Consider the following 20774-nt stretch of genomic DNA (forward strand, 5'->3'; position numbering starts at 1 on the left):
TCGATTCTTAGATTTGGTTTCACCACAAAAGAAAAAGAAGAACGAATAACACTACTAACTCAAGATCACATCAATCTTAAAAAGTTAGGTATTTGTCCACAACATAAAGTATACTTACACACGCTAGCACATATACACTATAACTGAAACGCCGCAATATATGTTTATATCTATATCTCTATCTATATATATACACACGCGGCTCCCTTAAAACAACCTTATATACTCAAGTACATGTTCTTGGTTAATTCCCCCATCATTTGAATATATAAGAACTGCAATACAAAAAATTACGAGCATACTACGTTGTCATGCCATGGTGTTACTAATCCTCACCATACTGTTCTTGACCACCCTTTGTGTTAGTGATCCAAGAAACCATCACCAAGTCCTGTCAATACCTTTCACTGATAAAGATCATTCATACATGTATGATACGTCTTTTCAATCCTTCATCGTCTCCTTTATACTTGCAACTTGCAAAGTACTCTAATGAAAAACACACCGTCCATCTCTGACATTTTTGACAAAATTCACCAAACTATGTACTTAAGAGTAATCAAGATCAATGTCATGTGCACAAATTCACAGTTTCTAAAATACTCATTTAATGCTCTTAATTAGATCTTCGGCAACTACCATATATAGACCTGTCTTCCATTTCCATACAAATATTCTTCATACATCATAAAGAGATCACCAGAGATATAAGTAATCAAGTAAAAAGAAGCCACTATACTTACTACATACACGTATAGACAGTGTACACTGCAACATTTGGTTAGTGCATGTTTGATTTTGTTTATCGTGAAAAAATAATGGTTTTTCTTAAAAGAATATCACAGAAAATACTGCTTTTCTTTTACTAACGGATAGTGTTTGAAACGTACAAAAGGTCACCCGTTACTGTAACTTCAATTTTTATAGTGGTGAAATATAAAACTAGTATTTTTTCTGAAATAAATAAATCCAAACATGCACCAAGTTTTTTGTAAGTTCAAGGCTCTTGTTTGCCTGGGAATGATGATGGCAGCAGGTCTTGCAGCAAACCATAGTCACGAGGGAGTTGGAACTGGTGCTGCTGATGTTGTTGTTGCGGCTGGAGATGGAGATTGTTGGAAAGGTTTTGGCTGAACATTGGATTTTGATGATCATTTTGGGTATAACTTGGAAGAAACTGAGCAAGAAAATCTTGAGGTAAGCTTGAGCCCATGTAAGAGGAACCAAAAAAAGGAGGTGCTGACAACATGGTGGCAGCACTGCCCCTTAGTGTTGCTGGACAGTGATGGTTGTGTTGCCCTTCATATGTTGTGATCACAATTGATGGATCTTGGAATGATCTTTCCACCCTTTTCTTTACGCTGCACTTCTGACTGGTGCATCTATAGTAGCTCCTGCATTACAAATAACCAGTCTTGTCAGATTCAACATTCATACAATATCATGATCATATATATAGTACTGCATGTCGTGTCTCCAACTTCATCATTAGATAGTAGATTACAAGAAACAAGCCGTTACGAAGCCTTAATATGACAAAGATATGAATCATTACATCGATGTGTATATATATATGACAATAACAAAGGAAACGAAATACTTTGTGTTTCAATACACATATGATGATTTTGGTGCAGAAATTCAACAACTCTTAATCATTTTTTTCGGCTATAGAAAAAACAAGGCTTCATCATTTTTGGTTTGAAACGATTATAATGCCCCACGTAGATAAGAAATTTCAAAATTGGAAAATAATGAACCTTGGGTAGGGACTGTTCTTGACTGCTTTCTGTCCATATTTTCTCCATCTGTATCCATCTTCAAGGTTGTCTATCTCACTTTTAGTCAAGAAGGCAAAACGAGGCTCTCTTGGCTTTTTCTCTTTCTTTTTAGGCTTGTTCCTGAAACGCTCCAAAATATCAGTCAAATTCAACGCAACATATATATCTATGTGCCTCAAGTAACTCACCAAACCGATAGCAATTATTTTAGGGTTAAGTTCCCATGATTGTTCCACACTATTTCTCCATTTTAGTCACACACAAAACCTACATGATAATATATAGCATTCACGTACGGCACTGTATATATATAGTATAACAGACAAGATTGATTGACCAAATTCATTTCATAAGAAACACAAAAAGTCATGAACAACTGAAAAGACGCGGAGTGATAATATAATCGCATTAGTAAATAGTAATTCAGAGAAGAAATTCAAAATTCTATGTACCTCTACAAAATAAGAGATATTAATTATTCAGATCCTATTCGTGTGTTGAAAGGAAGAAAAAGATAAACTGTACGGGACAAAAAAACCTTCTCCCCTTCATTGATCTATCGGAAATAAAAAAGGAATAGGGGCAAAAGAAGAAAAAACTAATCAAACCTACTCTTTCTTAGGCTTTTCTTCTTCGTCTTCGCACCCTTTTGGCTGTTTATCTTTCTTCTGGCTTTTGGTGGAGTCTTCTTCTATGAGTGCTTCGGCTTCATTGGAAGACGAGGAAACCGATGAATTGGGTGTTGACTGGTTTCCACTGATCCCTGCGGAGTCTCCTGCACTAGGCTTCTTGGGGTTTTCATCAATGGAAGAGAGCACTTCAGATGATGAGCAAGACAAGTCAAAGGCTCTGGAGAGGGTGTTGTAATCCATGGAACCATGTAAGCAGTCAGTGAAAGTGGTGCGTTGATGAGAAGGATTATGATGATGATGATCAAACCCTTGAAAGTTTTGTGAGGCAATTGGTGTAGAGTTGTTATCCCTAAAGAATGGAAAGTTTGAAGAGTGGTTGAGTTGGTGTTCGTGGTGGTTGTAATGAAAAGGGTCATAAAAACTATCCTTCTCATTCGCCATGGAAGAGAGAAGAATGGAGAAGAAGAAGAGGGCCAAGAGGAAAAAAAATAAAGGTAGCTTTGAGAATGATATTTGAGCTAAGACTTAAATTCCATGTGGTTGCTTGTTATGGGAAAGGGAGCTTTTGGCTTAGAACTTTGTTTTTCTTCTTTGCTTTTATTCCTTCTACTTTTGCACCCTCACTTTAGTGTTTGGAGCTAATTGGGGAGTGTTTCTCTATCTTAATCTTTCTAAAGTCAGTGTGTGGTTCATTTTTTTCTAAACCAAATAATCAATTTTTTCTTTTTCAATACAAAAAATATATTATAATTAATTCTTATACCTGCTTCTGCATGTGGCGTGATTTCTTGATCCAATAGTAGTACATCGTATATTCTCACTCAACATCTATTCATATTTTACATCAATTATCTTTTATACATTTTTTTTGTCTTACGAAGAGAACGATAAAGTTGTCGTCTCATCACCTTTAGTTTCCATTTCAAATCTTAAACATACCAAGTCCCTCTATTTTTTTCCTGTTCTTACATCCAGCAATTTGACATATTTTAAAAGAAATACAAAAATAAAATAAAAAAATCAGCATGAGGCAATATTTTAATCTTTAAAAGCCAATTGATTCGATAATTATTAGTCAGTTGGTTGAAAGATTTATTACCTATATATGTTTATATGTTTATACATAGTTGATGGTGACTTCTCATTTAATTTAAAGCACTCCCTTTTATTTAATCGTTTTGAATCTAATCAAGGACAATGAAAATAACAAGTTGAATAATACTTGCATGCCGAGAGGTTTCTCTTTTATATAATATAAGATATTAGATGTTAAGAACAATACAAGAATAATGCTAACAAGGTTTTGGCTTGCTTTTGTAATGTTTTGAGAAGAAAAAATAATTTCAAACATTGACCTCAAATTTACTTTGTGTGTTCCTTTGAGCTCCACGTATGTGGTTTGGTAGGATCGTATGTGATCGATTATGTGAGGGATCATGCGTTTGTGCAAAATAACCCCATAATTAATTATATCATAGATATTTTGTTTCGTGGTATTGTATTATTAAAGAGATTAATGTATAAACAAAATTGCGATTAATGTGTTTGTTAAATATATTTATTTTTTTGAGAAGGGTCGTTATCACGTTGTTAAGAAGGTAGTGTGATTAGTCAAAAATTCCGACTACAAGCATTTTGCTTGTGTAATTTTTTAGGTTTATCTTACACGTGTCGCGGTTTGGGCACCGGCGTTTGACCGCAGAGTGGCACGTACGAGATATTCGTTCTCTGCTATTTATGATTCTTCTTCATCTTCCTCTGAGTATTTCAATAGAAAAATGCATAATAAAAATGAAAATTGGATATTATAAAAAATGAAAATTAAATAATGCAAAAAATTGAAAAAAAAAAAAAAAAAACTAGTGCTGTTCCTGATCACGCCTATGTCTATGGGCATCTATGTATGGGTTGATGATGGTGAGTGGGTTTTGACGTCACATTCCCTTTTGATGCCTTATCATATGCTCATGTGCTTACACTATCACATTCACATCAATCAAAATCACGCAAATTAGATGGTCAAAATCGTATGTATCAAACCCTAGCTAATGTGATTTCATGAAACATGTAGTATCTACGAATTAGTTAAACTTTGTTTTCTTAAATAGAGTTTCGTTTGTAATAATGTTAATGAAAAAAAAAACATAGTTAAATAATAAATGTTTGATTAAAAGTGATTTTGATGTAGTTAAAAAACAAAAATATAGAGAAAATAGCTTTTAAATTAGAGTTTGATAGATTTTGTAATTGAAATTGGTATTTAATTGTAGCATTGAAGTAAAGTTAAAATTAGGGTTGAAAAGGTAGGGTTTTGTAGGAATGGGGAGAGACAAAGAGGTGGTTTGATCCCTTAAGAGAGAGAATGGGTAATGAATGTGAGAAGTGATATTTGGCATTGAGAAAAAAGGTTGGTAAAACAAAGACTTTTTGATCGGTGGGTTGGTGCAAACTCGACAATCACCACCGCCCATTCAACCATCATACCACTAAACCCACCTTCTCTTCGTTATTTTCTTCCATATTCTCATTATTATTATTATATAAATAATTCATTTTTATAAAAAATTATAATTAATAAATGTTATATCAAGAGCTCAATTTTAAATTTAATTTATCTCTACAAAAAAGTGATAAGATGAAACTTTAAGATAAAATTTATATTTATTTATAAATTATAAATTAATTTTATCTTGAATTTTTTATTACATTCACCCTTTCATGTTTATTCAAGTAACGATCAAATAGTAAATAGAAATAACAATTTTTATTTAAACTTTAAATAGTTCTTACATCATTTATATAAAAATAAATAAAATTTAAATTTAATTCTTAAAGTTGATTATAAAGCGAGATTTCTATTTATTTATATATTAAAAATTATTTTACTTGTCCTCACAAATCTTAAATATATAAAATTTAAAAACAAATTCGAATACTTTTAGTTAAATATAAAGCGTACGTGTTCATTAGATTTAAAGAAAAAAAATTGTTGAAAACTAAAGTTAAGAATCATGGTCATTCCCTTGACTTGACTTGCGTGATCATGTATTGCATTTATTACATGCTGCAATTCTTAGTTTAACTACTTTAGTTAATTAATATCATTTGAAAAACACTACTTTAATCTTGTGATATATATATATATAGCTGGTTATAATCTGAGAGTCAAAACCCTAATTGAGTTAAATAAAAAAATTGAAATTTTGATATAATTAAATTTTGAATCGATTCACTAAGAAGTTAATTCTTCGTGTTGATATGTGGTAATTCAGGTTGGTTTATTAACCCATTAATTTAGTTTTTGTGTTTATATTTAAAGTTTAAAATAATTTTAGATAATATTTGAATTGTATTATATATATATATTCTTTAAAATTTAACATTATTTTAAATTAAATTTATTTAAATCTGAAAAACTTACATTAAGTAAGTTAGTTTATCAATTCATTTTTCACCAACTTATAATGAATTGGATAATATTTGAAATTATTAATTTATTAAATTAATTTACTAAGAGATCAATTCGAGTCGGATTGGATTGGATCGAATGAATTATTTTACCTTCACAAATATATATTATGTTAAAAAGACGAAGAGTTTAAATAAAATGAAAGTATTTTCTAGCTGTAATGATATGGTGTTTGGTTATTTATGAATTATTTAAATAATTGATAAAATATATTAGTTTTGTTGACAAGAAATTGGATGGGAAGGAGGATTTGCTGGGTTGATGATTAGGGTTGTTTGTTTGACAGAGAGCATGAAATTGTTGACATAATTGAGTGCTTTTGGTTGGATTGGACTTGCTCACATTCATTCAGTGGTACAATGTTAACTTATATCATTGTATGTATCATCTTCAATGTTTTCCTTCAATTCCTCCTAAAAGCAACAAATCTTTATAGGATATGATTCTCTTCCCTGTATCTAGATTTGAAATCTTTTCTGTTCTTTTGCTTCCAATATTTCTTTCTCAACAAAAGGGTATTAGACATTTTTATTATTACCTCATTAGCCTAAACATCACTATGACCTAAAACTTAATATAAATATTAGATTTTAAATACATTTTTAGTTTTTATATTTATACATACAATTAAAATTTGTCTTTAGGTTAAAAGTTGATATATTTTTATTTTTAAATTTTGAAAATAAATAAATAAAATTTTCCTTTAATCTAATTACGTGAAATTTTTTATTTTATTAAATTATATTTTAGATTACATTTAAATTATTTATTCTATTTGATATTTTTATTTTAAATACTAATTTAAAACATCATTTAATACGTAAACAAATTAAAATTTTTAAATTAAAATTATTATGTTAATTTAGCTTTAAAATTTAGTTTTAAATACTAAAAATATATTTAACTTTATTACTCTCTATTAAATCAAAATAAAAAAACATACATATTTTTTAAAAGAAATATTTTCTTTTTCATCTCTTTTAAATTTTCTTTTCAAAAGTAAGGATCAAATGTTATTATGCACCAAAAATTAAATTGACATACTAAAACTAAAAAGTGTTAAATATATTTGTTTTATTATTATAATTATTCTATATTTACAAAATATATAGTTAAATATAGATAGCTTTATTACTGTTAAAAAGATCATTTTATATCACACAATAACTAAATATATGGTTAATTTGATTAAATAATATATTAATATTATTATGATTTATTATACATATTTATATATATGGTAACTTTATATTATTTTTTAGTTTATAACATATTTCATATGACTCATAAACTTTATAATGCTGATTTATTATATATATTTATATACATGGTAACTTTTTATTATTTTTTATTTTATAACAAATTTCATATGACCATACACTTTATAAATATATTTGGTATTTTTTAGTAAATTCAATCATATTTTCATACTGATTATTTTATCAAGAGTATTCAAGTCGCTAACTTAGATTTTGTCATTTGTATAAAGATTTACATTTTAGATTTTAGTTAAATATAATCGTTGCTTTTTGTCTAATTTAAATAAATAGTTATTTTCCAATAAAATAATAATAAAAATTTGAAAAAAAAGATAAAAATTAATACCAAATTTGTTTAAAATTTGAGATGTTTTATCAAGATTATTTTGCACTTTATGAACTTTTATTTTATAATAATAACCTTTACATATATTGAATTGCTTAACATTCTTTATTTATCCTGACAAGAAGAAACAATATTAATAATTAATAAAATAAATTCAGAGGTTTATTAGGCACCACTCTTAATATGTGCTTTTAAGTATAGTGTAAATGGAGTTGGGAGAATGAAAATAAATATTGTAAATGGATTTGGAAGAATGAAAATAAGTGAATGAGGTAAAAGTGAACTTGATTGAATTAAAGACGAATAGGTGAAAAATATAAAAAAGAAAAAAATTTGTGAATGTTTTTATAAATATAAATGATGAATAATTATTTTTAATAGATGAAATTATAAAATTAATAAATTTTATTTTATCTATTATTTTAATTATTTTTATTTTTATATTTTTATGATAACAAATATAATTATAGTTATATCAAAAATCATTTACATTAAAAATAACTGATTATATTTTTTTCTTAATTGACTAGATACATTAATATTTTATTATATTTATGTTTGAATTAGAAAATGTCTTCTCCTTTTTTTGGATTTTGAATAAGAAGTGAAGATGCACATTATTTTTGGATCTCAGAGTTTATTCCTGTTTATTTTGCTTTCTACATAATTTCTTATCAAAATAGATTTCGCTAATCAGTCATTAGAAACAATTAGTGGCTAAATATTGAATTTGGCATTGTCCTTACGAATTGTCTAATTGGTTATGAGAAATTGTTGGTAAGCGTAAGGTTGCAGATTGGAAGAGAGAAAGGGATGATAATGTACTGTGTTAGAGTGACAACTATGGCCATGGCTGTTCCTTCATGGAGGCCCACGTGCTGCGCATCTTCATCATCTTCTTCTTCTGCTTCTACAGCTGTCATCAACACAGAGCAACTGCGTTCTCAAATTGATCATCTTCATGCTGAGGCTGACACCACCAGAGCCAAGGGTAACCCTACCAATTTCAAATTGTTTTTCTTCATGCTATTGCCACTTTCATTCTGATTTATGTTTTCTGAAAAACACCCTTTACAGTCAGGCCCCTGAGTATGATTAAAGTTTTAGTTTTTCACTTTTTCATTACAATTCTGACCTAAGGAAATCTAACTGAAAAAGCTATCCACTGGGTTTGGTGCATCAATTGGACCTTGAAGTACTACTCTTGTAAGAAAAATTGTTTGGGTAGCTCAAGAGGTTATCAAAATAATGTTGTGTAGTCCTTAAATATCGAAATTTTTTCTCCAAATTGGTTTCTGAACTGTACTGAAATACATCAACTTAGGCAATGAAATGATGGATATTCAATACTTCAGAGTCTGCTTAAACAATTTTATTACTTTAGCAACTGTTTATGCGACGGGCCAATAGTTTGAGGACGATTATTCTAATTTAATGAGTGATTATGAAAGCGCACCCCAAAATGGGGTGTATTTGGGATGGAAAAAAGAGAGAAATAGGAAGACAAAGTAACAGATAGGGATGTGGTGAAAAAGGAAGAGAAACAAAAAAGAAGAGGAAATTGGATGAAAGGGAAATTGAATGAGTGATTAGTATTTTTCTAATACAAAACTTATATGTTGTGGTTAACAGCAACTAATGCTAGATTGAGGCTTCTGCGGTTGTCAGAAGCTGCAGAGAAGCTTCAAAAACAGGCAGTTATAAGCATTCAAAAGGGGGAGGAAAATTATGCAAGGGAAATGCTTTTTCAGAGGAAGAAGGTGTTGCAGGCTTTGGACAAGTCTAAAAGACGCATTGAATTGCTTGATGAGCTTTCCGCAAAGTTAAGTGAGGTAAAGTCAGTTCATTTGTCCTGCAGTCTTAGTTTCTATTTTCATTTTGAAATGATGGCATCATGATCATAAATATCAATACATTTGAGGGAGAACACCTTTGTTATGTAAGTTATGAATTGTTCATATCATCAGAGTGTTAGATTCGTAATGTAATGCATGGCCAGTATGTTTGAAGGAGGGATTTATTTCAAGTGTTTTCGCAAAAGTTGTTTATTGCTTGCAAGTACAGGCATGAGCATCTGCAGAAGGGACTGTGGACCTAGGATGCACCGCTATCTATGTAGAATACGCTGTCGCCTGATCGTGCACTTTTTGGACATGACACTTATCGAACATGGCTTGAGTATGAGTAAAGAAATGAGTCGACACCTATTATAGGCTATATGCTACTATAATAAAAGAAAACTAAAAAAGAAATTAGAAAAGAATAACTTGCATTATAAGTAATGCATGACTCGTATTTTTAGGCTAGTTTTCCACAAGACTTAACTGGTTATTTTAACTGTTAAGGTACATGTTTCTTATTTAGAATTCTATTTTGAAAGATGTCATTACTGGAAACTGTAACAAATTTGTTTTTATGGTGTGAATTATATAAATCTTAATTCTTAATTGAGATTTTTCTCACGTTGGTTATATATATATATATATATATATATATATATATATATATATATATATATATATATATATATATATATCAAAGGTGGTGTTCTATCCTATATTTTGAACACTAGTTGTCCCAGTGTATGTCATTCTCGTATGTGTTGGGAATTTAAGTATGAGTACAAGTTTCACATTTGATAGAAAAGAGAAAGTAGAGCACTATATAAAGATGAAAGACCCATTAACTCATTGTCTTAAGGTTTTGAGTAGAGAGTGGTGTCAATCCCTTATATCATTGGGTTCATATTGGTGTTTGTATCTCTCCGGTGAACCCTTTAAAAATTTCTCTTTTATCGAAGGTGATGATGAAAAGCGAGTTCCTTCCGTCAGTTCAGTGCCTGTCCCCTGCCTTATTTGCCACTAACTTAACTTCTCATATATAGTATGCACCATGTGAAAATTATCAGTCTCTAGGAAAACAGTGGATGGATGGGGTGACATTGACTTCAATATTGCAAAAAAACCAGACTGCTTTTGAATTTACCTGTCACGAAATTATTGAAAAGCATATTTTTTTCTGTGGTTTTTCTTAGTCTGAAAATGGAGAGTTCCACAGGAAAGTCCGATGTAATGTTTGTGTAGAGTTGTATAGTTTGTACAATTGCATTTATTTACTAGTTCAAAATACATTAAAGTATAACATTGCTACAAAACTCATAAGATGATAAATCATGTAACTGGGTTTCATATATTCTCATTTGGTAATTAGGATTTTTAGACCATGTAGTAGATTACTTATAACCTTTATGCAAGAAAAATTAAAAACTAAATAAATAGTGATTACCTTTAGTGATGGTCTCAATTTCTTTTCTTAAATCTATATTATTGTATGCGCTAGTACTGACTGATAAGCATAACTTTACCTGTCAACTCAGACTGTTATTGCTGAATAACTCATGTATTTCAAATTATTTTTTTGGTTTGCGTCCTTTTATAATGTTTATTCTTTCTCTTGATCTCTTGTGAATGTTGCTTTTACTTAAAATGTTGATTTTTTTATTAACTGGATAATGAAAGAAACCTATGGTAGTTTCAGGCAATATCTTTGAAAGAAAGTCAGCTAATTGGAAATGTTAATGTGAACATTGAAGACATAACAAAAGATGCTTCAAGTCCAGTTCGAATTGTTGCTCCAAAGGAGGAAGTTCAAAATGATTTCAGTACGACAAGACATAACTTAGATCCTGAAACGATGGACTTCGACAATATTCAAGATGTGCAACTGTCTATCGAAAGTGAAGGAAATTCACTGGATGTTAAGGAGATTCAGAATCTTCAGGAATCCGTTAGTGTAGGAATTTCAAATGAAGACAGTATAGCCAGAAACTTGTCAGAAATATCCTCGTATGAGGATTTCATGGAACGGATAGACAAAAAGCTCAGTGAAATTGAAGCTGAACTAGTTACTGTTTTGAACGTCTCAACCTTGCTACTTGTTAATGAAGAGAGACCAAATAATTCCAGGTTGCAACAAACAATCGAACTCCTTGAGACCATCCATGGAATTAGGAAGAGGTACAACTCTTTGATCTATCAAAGCGTAATTCTTATTGTCTCCTATGGAGATTTAACTATGAAAATCAATTTAGAGGAGGTTCTATCTAGTGATTTTGAATTATTATGAATATTCGTATTACAAGAAAATAATGAAGAAAAGTAATGCAACATCTTTTCAATTTTCAATCTCAGAATTAGAAGAACCAAGGAGGCAGAACTGAGGATCTGACAAATTTTGTTTTGCTTAACACATCTTCTACATCCAGGTCAGAACTAACTTCATTGGAAGAAAAAGGTTTGCAAAATTTTTCTTGTATCAGTTAATGTGGAAACAGGAAAGGTACATCCGAGATGCTTGTTATTAGTTTATTAAAATGAAGAGGTGTTGTTATCTTCATTTAGCATTATTCTTTCCAAATTGCGATCATATGATTGATCATGGAGGAACAGCAGATTGAGAAATTTTCCAAAGGAGTAAGGAACTAAGAATAGCGTAGTGTAGTTTCTTGTCCATTGTTTCAAACTTTTCTAACCTTAATCTGTCTCATAAATGAACGTAATAATGAAGTATTTTTGGAGGATTCCATGAAATGTTGTGTAAGGTAATGCAGCATCACTTACCTTGCAGGAGTTGGCAACCTAGTGATGTCATATATGAGTCTAATGAGACAGTTACATATAAGTACGTACATACACACACATACACATGTATATATATGTTTTGGTAAATTATTCTTTTAATCACTTGTCAACTGCTATGAATAGATGACAAATTAACTCATTTATTAATCACTAACTGACCGAACCATTTGTTTTGGTATTACTGCTATTGTTTTAGCTGCTGATTTTCGAAGACTATTATCGTGATGAATCCTACAATCCTAAATTTGCATACCCGAATTGTTAAAAAAGGCGTTGTTGTCACCACGAGTTTTAAACTAATTGCTTTATAGAATTGTAACCAAAACCTTTCAATTGCAGAAAATGTACAGAACAAAAAACGTATTCATAACTAGACTGCACAAATTTCTGTGAACTAATGTACTAATTATGCTAGCACCTTCAGCAGTTTTCTTGCATCTGAAATGTCCCTTTCATGATATTTAAAACATATTAGTTTGAAGTATGGCATGCTTAACTATTATCACTAATTAACTTGCACACAAACCTACCAAATCCAAGATGTTTAATGGTAGTCATTCAGATGTACAGTCCCTTTTTCTCCCATCTCCGAGTACCTTTTGATGCAAGAAAATTGTCAAATATTATTCAGAACGGAGTACCACAAAATTCCAAATTGTGTATTCTTTTACATTGAGGTATGACATCACATCAGGAAACCAATAGAACTAGGATTACAAAGTAAGAGTAATAATGGGGCACCCGCGATATTATGCTTTTCAATTTTCACAAGTGTTGGTGCAAGTAAAGGAAATGCTTCTATTCACTGAGTATCCGTATTTCATGCGTATGGACAACTGATTTCAAATGGTTGGTCATGACGTGCATCACACACTTTTAGTTTTTGACCAAATAATAATGAGGGATGAGCTAACACCAAAGTTATCTTTGTGGGCTGATGATTGTCTCAGGTTTCAGTACCAGAAACAGTCGCTCCATTCACAGGATGAGATTGCAAACATGGTACACTCTACAGTAGTGGAAGTCTCGTATACTGTTCTGGCCTTTTAGAAGAGATGTTTGAATTACACAGTTCCCATGAGGTCAGCAAGAGTAATCTTGACATGCATGCCAAGTCGTTTTGATGGGTTTAAGACTTCATTTTCTATATTGCAACATATATAGTCCGAAGCCATTGTCAACCAACCATATTGGAATTATGTCACTATTAATCATGAAGACCAAACAGTTGGAATTTGAATTGAGTTCATTTTCCATTTTCAGCTACATATAGTTCATAAGGTTATTATTCTGCTGTTGTGGTTACTTACGACTGATGAGGGTGAAATCATATGACGATGAGAGAGATGAGAAAGGAATTTTAACTAAGATGATGCAAATTTACAGTGAGTGTTGTGACAACAGTGAAAGAGGTTTGAACTGCATGATATTTTCTTGATTTAAAATAAAATAGTTCTTCTTGGAAACGGTGGTAAACTATATATGCACATGTCCCGATACGAGATTACGAGGATCTTTGATTTCTGTACCGGTCATGCTCTTTATAACTGTTGTAAAGGAAAAACAACTAGAAAATGTTCAAGTAAACTGATCTACTCATGATTGGCCTTTGTTAATTTATCATTACTTCTAATCAATCCAATTTATTACTATTTACTACGTGACTAAAACAGGATTTAGCTAAGAACTCCAAGTATTCTATTCATTCTTTTTTTTTTCAAAAATGGGCCTGGACTTATATGGTTGAAAATATTGACTTATATTTATACAAGTGAAAATGATAAGGAAAGGTAGATCAAACAAGGTTATTATTGATCGAGAACTATCTTTTAATTCAATAGAAGAAGAACTTTGGAAGGAATTCTTAAAATTTAAAGAATTTATGACAAGGTGAATTACTGAAAACTTAAAAGAACAATTTTTTTTTAAACTCTTGTTCCATGAAACTTGGAACTCAAAGGGAAGATCTAAGGCTTGGAACACACTTGCAAAATAGGTTTTAGCTTTTAAAAGATATTTTGTAAAGTTTTATTTATTTTTCCAAACTATTTGGACAAGGAGTTCGTGTATGCAATAATTAAATTTTCACGTCTGTTACATACCCAATGTTTTTGGATCTTCTTTTGTGATACTTAGATTATAAATCATATATAAATGTAAACACTTTTATAGTTATTATATCAACCAAATTTATTAAGAGAGGATTTTCTTGTCTTAAGACACAAGTTATTATTAAAGATTAAAATCTAACGGATCTTTATTAGTTTATTAATATGATATCTTAGATTGTGACGTCTCCATTTTTTTTCTATGATTTTTTTATGCTAAGAAATCAAGTTCAGAAACGATATTGAATATCCCAAATTTTGAAATTTTCTTCAATTATGAGAAAATTCTATGCGTAAATAATCTCTCTTGTCAACTCTTTGGTGATTGGAAACCTGAAATAGGAAAATAATTTCCAAAAATTGTTATAGTGGAATGAGAAAGCCGATACCCATGTATTTAAATATAAGTTATTAGAAAAATATTTTTAAGGAAACTTTTTATTATATCTTTATTTGTTTCCAATTTTTTTCATTACCTTATTCTAAAACATGTTTGAAAATAATTGCTTTTATTTCACATTTAACTTTTCATGCTACTAAAAAAAACATATTATAATATTCTACTGAAGTATTTATTGCTAGCTAAGGTGTTCATACCGCTCCACGACTTCAAAGGGCAAAAACTCATCAATGTTAAACAATAAAAAGGGCTATTATAGATTCATATGAAAAAATATTTCACAGACCTGGAAAACTCGAGTCGAGTGTTAGATTTTAGATATTGTCCTTTACTGAACATTAAAATATACATCGATGTTAATATATTTTAAAACATAAAATCAATGTCTATTAATTTAATTTACATTAAAAGAACAGTAAAAGAAATGCCAAATTTGAAAGTCTCTTATTTTTTTGACATTTTGTTTACATTTCATCATATCGTATTTCAGTATCACCTAACAGGGTAATTACAGAGACAATCTAGAACCATACATTCATGTCAACTAAAAAAAAATCTACAGAGTGAACAACTTTGACATCATAAAACGATGTTTGGCACCCTTTGCTTATGGAACGCTGCAGTATGAGTTTATTATTATTTTATAGGTTTAATAGGTTCAGAGGTCCCTATATTTGCGGGTTCGTTTCACTTGTGTCCTCCAATTTTAAAAGTAATCAATTAGGTCCCTAATTTAACAAAATTGAGTCAATAATACCCTTTCCGTTAAATGCAAGGGAATCTGAATGCAAATTAAAAATTGCAGAAATTGTCACGTATTAAGCTCAAACTCTGCCACCTGCAAATAAAATGATGTCTCAGCATGCCACCTGTTTAATTTGCATTCAGATTCCCTTGCATTTAACGGAAAGGGTATTATTGACTCAATTTTGTTAAATTAGGGACCTAATTGATCACTTCTAAAATTGGAGGACCCAAGTGAAACGAACCTGCAAATATAGGGACTTCCGAACCTATTAAACCTATTTTATATTTATAAGTTACTTCAACTAATTATCGTATCAAAATTTGTAATTTAATAAACTAATTTTACAACTTATAACTATCCAATGCTACGCATATATCAGCTATTATCTAGCGACTAGTTTTTGGAGTAATTTTTGTCAGATATATTTTAAAAACAGACTATACTTGCAAGCTTCCAACCATGCTTCTAGTGTTCTGCTACGTAACAGAAAAAGTGTAGAGAGTTTGATAAAGAAAAAGCACAGTCATATGCGAGAAAGATGGTGTAGGTGGGTAAGATTGAGAAGTAAAGTGTAATAATTATATATATGGCAAGATATATCTGTTGAGGAAGGCAATTGACATGAGCCAAGTTAGTCAGAATTAGGCAGAGTAATGCATAAAACAACAATTTTTTGTTGGTTGGTATTACTTAACTCCTTCCTACAAAACAATCATTCTTTTGGGGTCCTATAAAATTTATTCTCATAATTCGACTACTTAAGCTTTTCTATGAAGCAGAAGAGAGCGATTTCCTCTTTGTTACTTCACATTTGCCTCAAAGTGCTTCTGTTTGGTGAAATGGATAGAAAGCAAGAACAAGACAAGGGGAACTCAAACATGTCTGGCATTGATGTCACTGTAATAACTCCAAAAGTCCCAAAAGCAGTTTCACCTGTTTCTTCTGCAGCAGAGGGGGACACCTTAAGGCGGCCACGTGGACGGCCAGCCGGCTCAAAAAACAAGCCTAAACCACCAATAATTGTCACCAGAGAAAGCGCCAATGCACTGAAGGCTCATGCCATGGAAGTGAGTTCAGGCTGTGATGTGAATGAATGTTTATTGAACTTTGCAAGGAGAAAGCAACGTGGCCTTTATATACTCAATGGAACAGGCTGTGTAACAAATGTAACACTGCGCCAACCAGGGTCATCCGGTGCCATTGTGACCCTTCATGGTAGGTTTGAGATTCTGTCCCTGCTGGGGTCAATCCTTCCCCCACCAGCCCCTCCAGGGATCACAGGCCTCACAATTTACTTGGCAGGTGCTCAAGGGCAAGTTGTGGGAGGTGCTGTGGTTGGTGCTTTGATTGCCTCAGGCCCTCTTGTAATCATGGCTGCATCATTCATGCATGCTACTTTCGATCGTCTGCCTTTGGAAGATGATGAACTCTCTGCTGCAATGCAGAATCAGCATTACCAAAATGGACGCACCCACCATCTTGACATCTCTGACTTGTATGCAATGCCACAGAACCTGCTCATGAATGGTACAATGCCCCAAGAGATATACTCTTGGGCACCAGGGCGGAACTTGTCAAAAACCTGAAACCTACCACACTCTTGGTCAGTTGTTGTCTTACATCCATACAATGCACCGTAGTGTAGGTATTATATTTTCAGGATCTTGTACAAGCAAGGGGTCTTCTAAGCTTGATGGTGCTTAACAAGATCATATGCTTAATGCTTCTTCTACTGTATTAACAATACAATTATTTTAGCAGATTAGTGAGTGTTATGATTTTCAATACAATAAGATCTACTTTTCAGAGTTAATACTTTTTACTGCTGAATTTGGTTTCAGAACTTCGAAGCAAAAACATGCATGAAGCACAGAAATTAAGACTAGCAAGTCTAGCAGGTTCAAACCCCCATCACCAACGAAAAAAAAAATTACTTTAGATACCACTAGACTAAACCAGGTAACAGTAAAAGTTGAATAAGTATTAATACTGAATAACTTTCCTTTTTCTGGAGACCTAAAATAAGGATTCGGATCACCTTATGCTTAGGTCAGCGTTGCAGACAGACCTATATTCAAATTTGTACAAGTACTAACAGACACCGGTATTCTAATTGCTGAAGAAAAAACAAATCACTATTGTAATCAAAATAACCAAATATGACTGGAATAATTTGGGAAGACATAGTATAACAATAATGAAATATAGGCACTTTTTGCCCCTGATCAAACTATAAATCCCCGGGTATTGACAAGCAAACTGGATGTTCGGTTCGATTGTGAGATTCTCATACATTGTATTGTAACTCTTCTTTGCATCAAAGCTATTTCCTTGCATACAGCTTGGTTTTTAAATTTCACAAATTCATCACTTCGGAGATATTCAATCTTGAAGTGCAAAACCAGAGTTATTCAGTAGAGAGTAAATTTCTCGAACTTTGGGGTGTAGGCTTCCCCCTGCCAAGAACTCATGAACCTCTCCATGTAGTTCTATTGAACTGCATCCTGGTTCCTTCTCTACTAATCTTTCCTTCATCAAAATTCTGTGCTCCAATGCCTCTTCAAATTGGTTGGATGCAGCCTGAACATTGGACATAAGTAAATAGCCACTGGCTTCCCTCGGATTTAACTCAAAAACTCTTTGTGCAGCTCGTTTTGCAATTTCTACATTCCCATGCTTCCTACAAGATGAAAGCAAAGATCCCCATATAATAAAATCTGCCTCTATAGAGATACCCTTTATTAGTTCTTCTGCTTCTTCTAGGAGCGCAGCATGACCAAGCACTTCGACCATGCAAGTGTAGTGTTTTATTGATGGCTCAATCTCATACTTATCGATCATGAGGGTAAAATAGTCCCTTGCTTTTTCTACTGCTCCTAGATATTTGCAAGCAGTTAAAACACCAACGAAACTGACACAGTCTGGCTTTAAATTTGAGGATTCAAGCTTAGAGAAGTACTCAATGGCTTCTCTCTCATGACCATTCATGGCTAGTCCTATTATGATGGAGTTCCAACACGATAATCCTCTTGTGGGTGATGCCTCAAACACTTCAATAGCCTTTTCAATAGATCCACACTTGCAGTACATATCAATTATTGCAGTGAGAACAATGACATTCAACTCAAAATTACACCTCCTTATATAATCATGAACCCATTCCCCATGTTGAAGTGCTCCTAAATGGGCACAAGCACTTAACAAGCTCACCATTGTAAATTCACTAGGCTCAACCCTTTCTTCCTGCATCTTGCGGAAAAGCTCCAATGCCTCCATTAGCCTCCCATTCCTTACATATCCACTAATCATACAATTCCAAGTAACTGCTGTTCTTGTAGGCATATTATCAAACAGCCTCCTAGATTTATCAACTTCCCCACACTTAGCAAGCCCCATAATCATCGAATTGCAAGCTACCACGTCAAGTTCCAAAAGTTCATCAAACACCCTTCTAGCCTCACTCATCAGCCCACTATTAGCATACATGTGCAAGATAGTATTACTAATAAACTGGTCTTTTTCAAGACCCAATTTTACAACCCTTCCATGAAGCTGAGCTCCATCATGGCCAGCACCCAATTGAGCATAAGCCTTGAAAACAGAAGGGTAAGTGAGCCGTTGGGGTTCAACAGCAGAATACAACATATCAACAAAAAGAGAAATTGCAAACTGAGGGGTCGGGCTCCGAGAGAAGCCTCTGATGATTGTGTTCCAACAATAAAGATTTGGGTTTGGAATCCTGGTGAAGACCAAGTAAGCATAATTGATGTCACCATATGAAGAGGCACAGAAAGTGAGAACACGGCTTGCAGCAATGTGGTCAAGAGCAAGGCCAGTTTTGATGATGTGGGGGTGTATCTTTTGGAGGTCTTTCATGTTGAAGCATTGGTTTTGGAGCATGGTGAGGCATGGGTGGTCAGAGATGAAGTTTGCTATGGAGGGTGATGATGACGGTGGAAGTGCAGAACACAGAGTTGACATTGTGTGGTCACCACCACACTCTGAAACAGAAGAAGATGATGATGACGATGACACGGACCCTTAATTTCTACAAAAAGATAATGTAATTAACTATTCATAATTAAATTAACAATCAAAATGTATCAATTAAAATAAAAATTGAGAAAAAAATGCTAACATTACCGTTACTGAGACACCGTGTCAGAAGAACATGAGAAATATCTGCAAGGGCTCCATCAAATAATATATGTGCGCAGATTTTCTCAGATTCATAACAAAGTGTTTCTTTTGGGTGAGCAAGAGATAGTAGCATAATTCTTTAATCTATTAAACCAATCCATATCAGTAGACCTTCAATGACTATAATGTTATTTTAAGTTAATTCAAATTCTGTAAAGAGAAATATATTTGTTTTTTATTCTTAAAAATAATTTCCTTTAAATTTAAAAAGAATTCACACTTTTATCGTTATTTATAAAAACCAAAACTATATATACTATATTTCCTTAAATGAAAAAAAAACAATTTATATATTAGAAACCAAAACAATATTATCTTATTTATTTGAAACAACGTTAAAAAAGCCTCTTCATTATTCAATAAGAACACGTCCATTAGAGTTGCTAATTTGAACTTTGTACAACTAATATTTAGGAAAAAAAAAATTATAATTATTTATATTTCAAATTAAAATATCAATAAAATTTTGAAGAACCAAAATATTTATTAAATTTTCAAACATTAATGAAACAAAGTTGTTGATAAAATTTAAAAATATACTTAAAAAGTTAAAAAAAACAAATATTTAAATTTAAAAATATCTTAAATGTCCTTTTTCTCTCATTTTTTAAATTTTAATGAAATCATTTTTACATACATACTAATGAAAATTAAAATACACCGCACACAAAAAAAACAAAAAATAAACTAATAATAATTAAAATTTAACATGAATTCTTTATTTTTTGAGCTTTAATATATGTTGAAAGATAATAAACAAGACTCATAAAATGACATTAAATTATTATATTATAATAAATAATTTTTTTATACAAGTATAGTGATATAATTACATTCATAATAATGAATTAGAAAATAAAATAATTATATAAAGAATAAACAAAAAATAAAAATATTAAAAAAAAATTAAATATGTGTCTTATAAACAATATACATAATTAGATAAAATAAACAAATATATAATTAAAAATATGACAAAATGAAAAATATGTTAGAAATATAAGAAAACATTTTTTGACTACCTATTCAGATAATAAAAATTATTTTAACAAACTAAAAGTAGTTTTCAAATAAAATAAACAATAAAAAAATAAAGAATATTTTTTTATATTACTTAATAAATGAAAAGATGTTAAAATATATATACACGTATGTTTTTACTATATTATTTTATAAATTATAGATATTTTA

General features: G+C 31.3%; 2 protein-coding genes and 2 pseudogenes across 5 annotated transcripts; 2 read left to right on the forward strand and 2 right to left on the reverse strand.

The window, feature by feature from the left end:
* Positions 1 to 643: 643 nt before the first annotated feature.
* LOC124832893 (WRKY transcription factor 71-like) lies at positions 644 to 3070 on the reverse strand. The gene is made up of 3 exons (XM_088095473.1): positions 2394 to 3070; positions 1761 to 1901; positions 644 to 1394 (listed from the first exon to the last, which is right to left on the reverse strand). The coding sequence occupies exons 1-3, from the start codon at positions 2852 to 2854 to the stop codon at positions 998 to 1000; spliced, it is 999 nt and encodes a 332-aa protein (XP_087951599.1). The 5' UTR covers positions 2855 to 3070; the 3' UTR covers positions 644 to 997.
* A 5112-nt stretch (positions 3071 to 8182) lies between these two features.
* LOC124832894 (uncharacterized) lies at positions 8183 to 13593 on the forward strand. 3 transcript variants are annotated; one of them, XR_007028389.2, is made up of 5 exons: positions 8183 to 8478; positions 9120 to 9319; positions 11019 to 11503; positions 11678 to 12976; positions 13078 to 13593. XR_007028389.2 is itself a non-coding variant. In XM_047307220.2 (5 exons), exons 1-4 carry the CDS (start codon positions 8301 to 8303, stop codon positions 11712 to 11714), a joined length of 900 nt encoding a protein of 299 aa, XP_047163176.2. In that variant the 5' UTR covers positions 8183 to 8300; the 3' UTR covers positions 11715 to 11751; positions 13078 to 13593. The 3 variants fall into 3 exon arrangements, 2 of the variants coding, with proteins under 2 accessions (XP_047163176.2, XP_047163177.2); XM_047307220.2 differs by having other exon boundaries at positions 11678 to 11751; XM_047307221.2 differs by having other exon boundaries at positions 8188 to 8478; positions 11025 to 11503; positions 11678 to 13593.
* A 2353-nt stretch (positions 13594 to 15946) lies between these two features.
* On the forward strand, positions 15947 to 17200 carry LOC148204672 (AT-hook motif nuclear-localized protein 16 pseudogene; annotated as a pseudogene).
* A 143-nt stretch (positions 17201 to 17343) lies between these two features.
* Positions 17344 to 19543, reverse strand: LOC124832896 (pentatricopeptide repeat-containing protein At2g42920, chloroplastic pseudogene; annotated as a pseudogene). The gene is made up of 2 exons (XR_015781059.1): positions 19527 to 19543; positions 17344 to 19431 (listed from the first exon to the last, which is right to left on the reverse strand). The product of XR_015781059.1 is annotated as a pentatricopeptide repeat-containing protein At2g42920, chloroplastic pseudogene (transcript).
* Between the last annotated feature and the right edge of the window lie 1231 nt (positions 19544 to 20774).

Source organism: Vigna umbellata, chromosome 1, assembly GCF_029865625.1.
Source record: "Vigna umbellata cultivar VRB3 chromosome 1, Vumbellata_1.0, whole genome shotgun sequence".
Lineage (NCBI taxonomy): Eukaryota > Viridiplantae > Streptophyta > Magnoliopsida > Fabales > Fabaceae > Vigna > Vigna umbellata.

Bases quoted from the DNA above. Each gene is read 5' to 3' on its own strand.
- LOC124832893 (XM_088095473.1), bottom strand. From the start codon at position 2,854: ATGGCGAATGAGAAGGATAGTTTTTATGACCCTTTTCATTACAACCAC. The intron at 1,902-2,393 runs GTAGGTTTGATT...GGAGCGTTTCAG, and splicing joins GAAGAAAAGCCTAAGAAAGA to GAACAAGCCTAAAAAGAAAG. The intron at 1,395-1,760 runs GTTCATTATTTT...TTTGTAATGCAG, and splicing joins AAGAACAGTCCCTACCCAAG to GAGCTACTATAGATGCACCA.
- LOC124832894 (XM_047307220.2), top strand. From the start codon at position 8,301: ATGATAATGTACTGTGTTAGAGTGACAACTATGGCCATGGCTGTTCCT. The intron at 8,479-9,119 runs GTAACCCTACCA...TGTGGTTAACAG, and splicing joins TGACACCACCAGAGCCAAGG to CAACTAATGCTAGATTGAGG. The intron at 11,504-11,677 runs GTACAACTCTTT...TTTCAATCTCAG, and splicing joins ATCCATGGAATTAGGAAGAG to AATTAGAAGAACCAAGGAGG.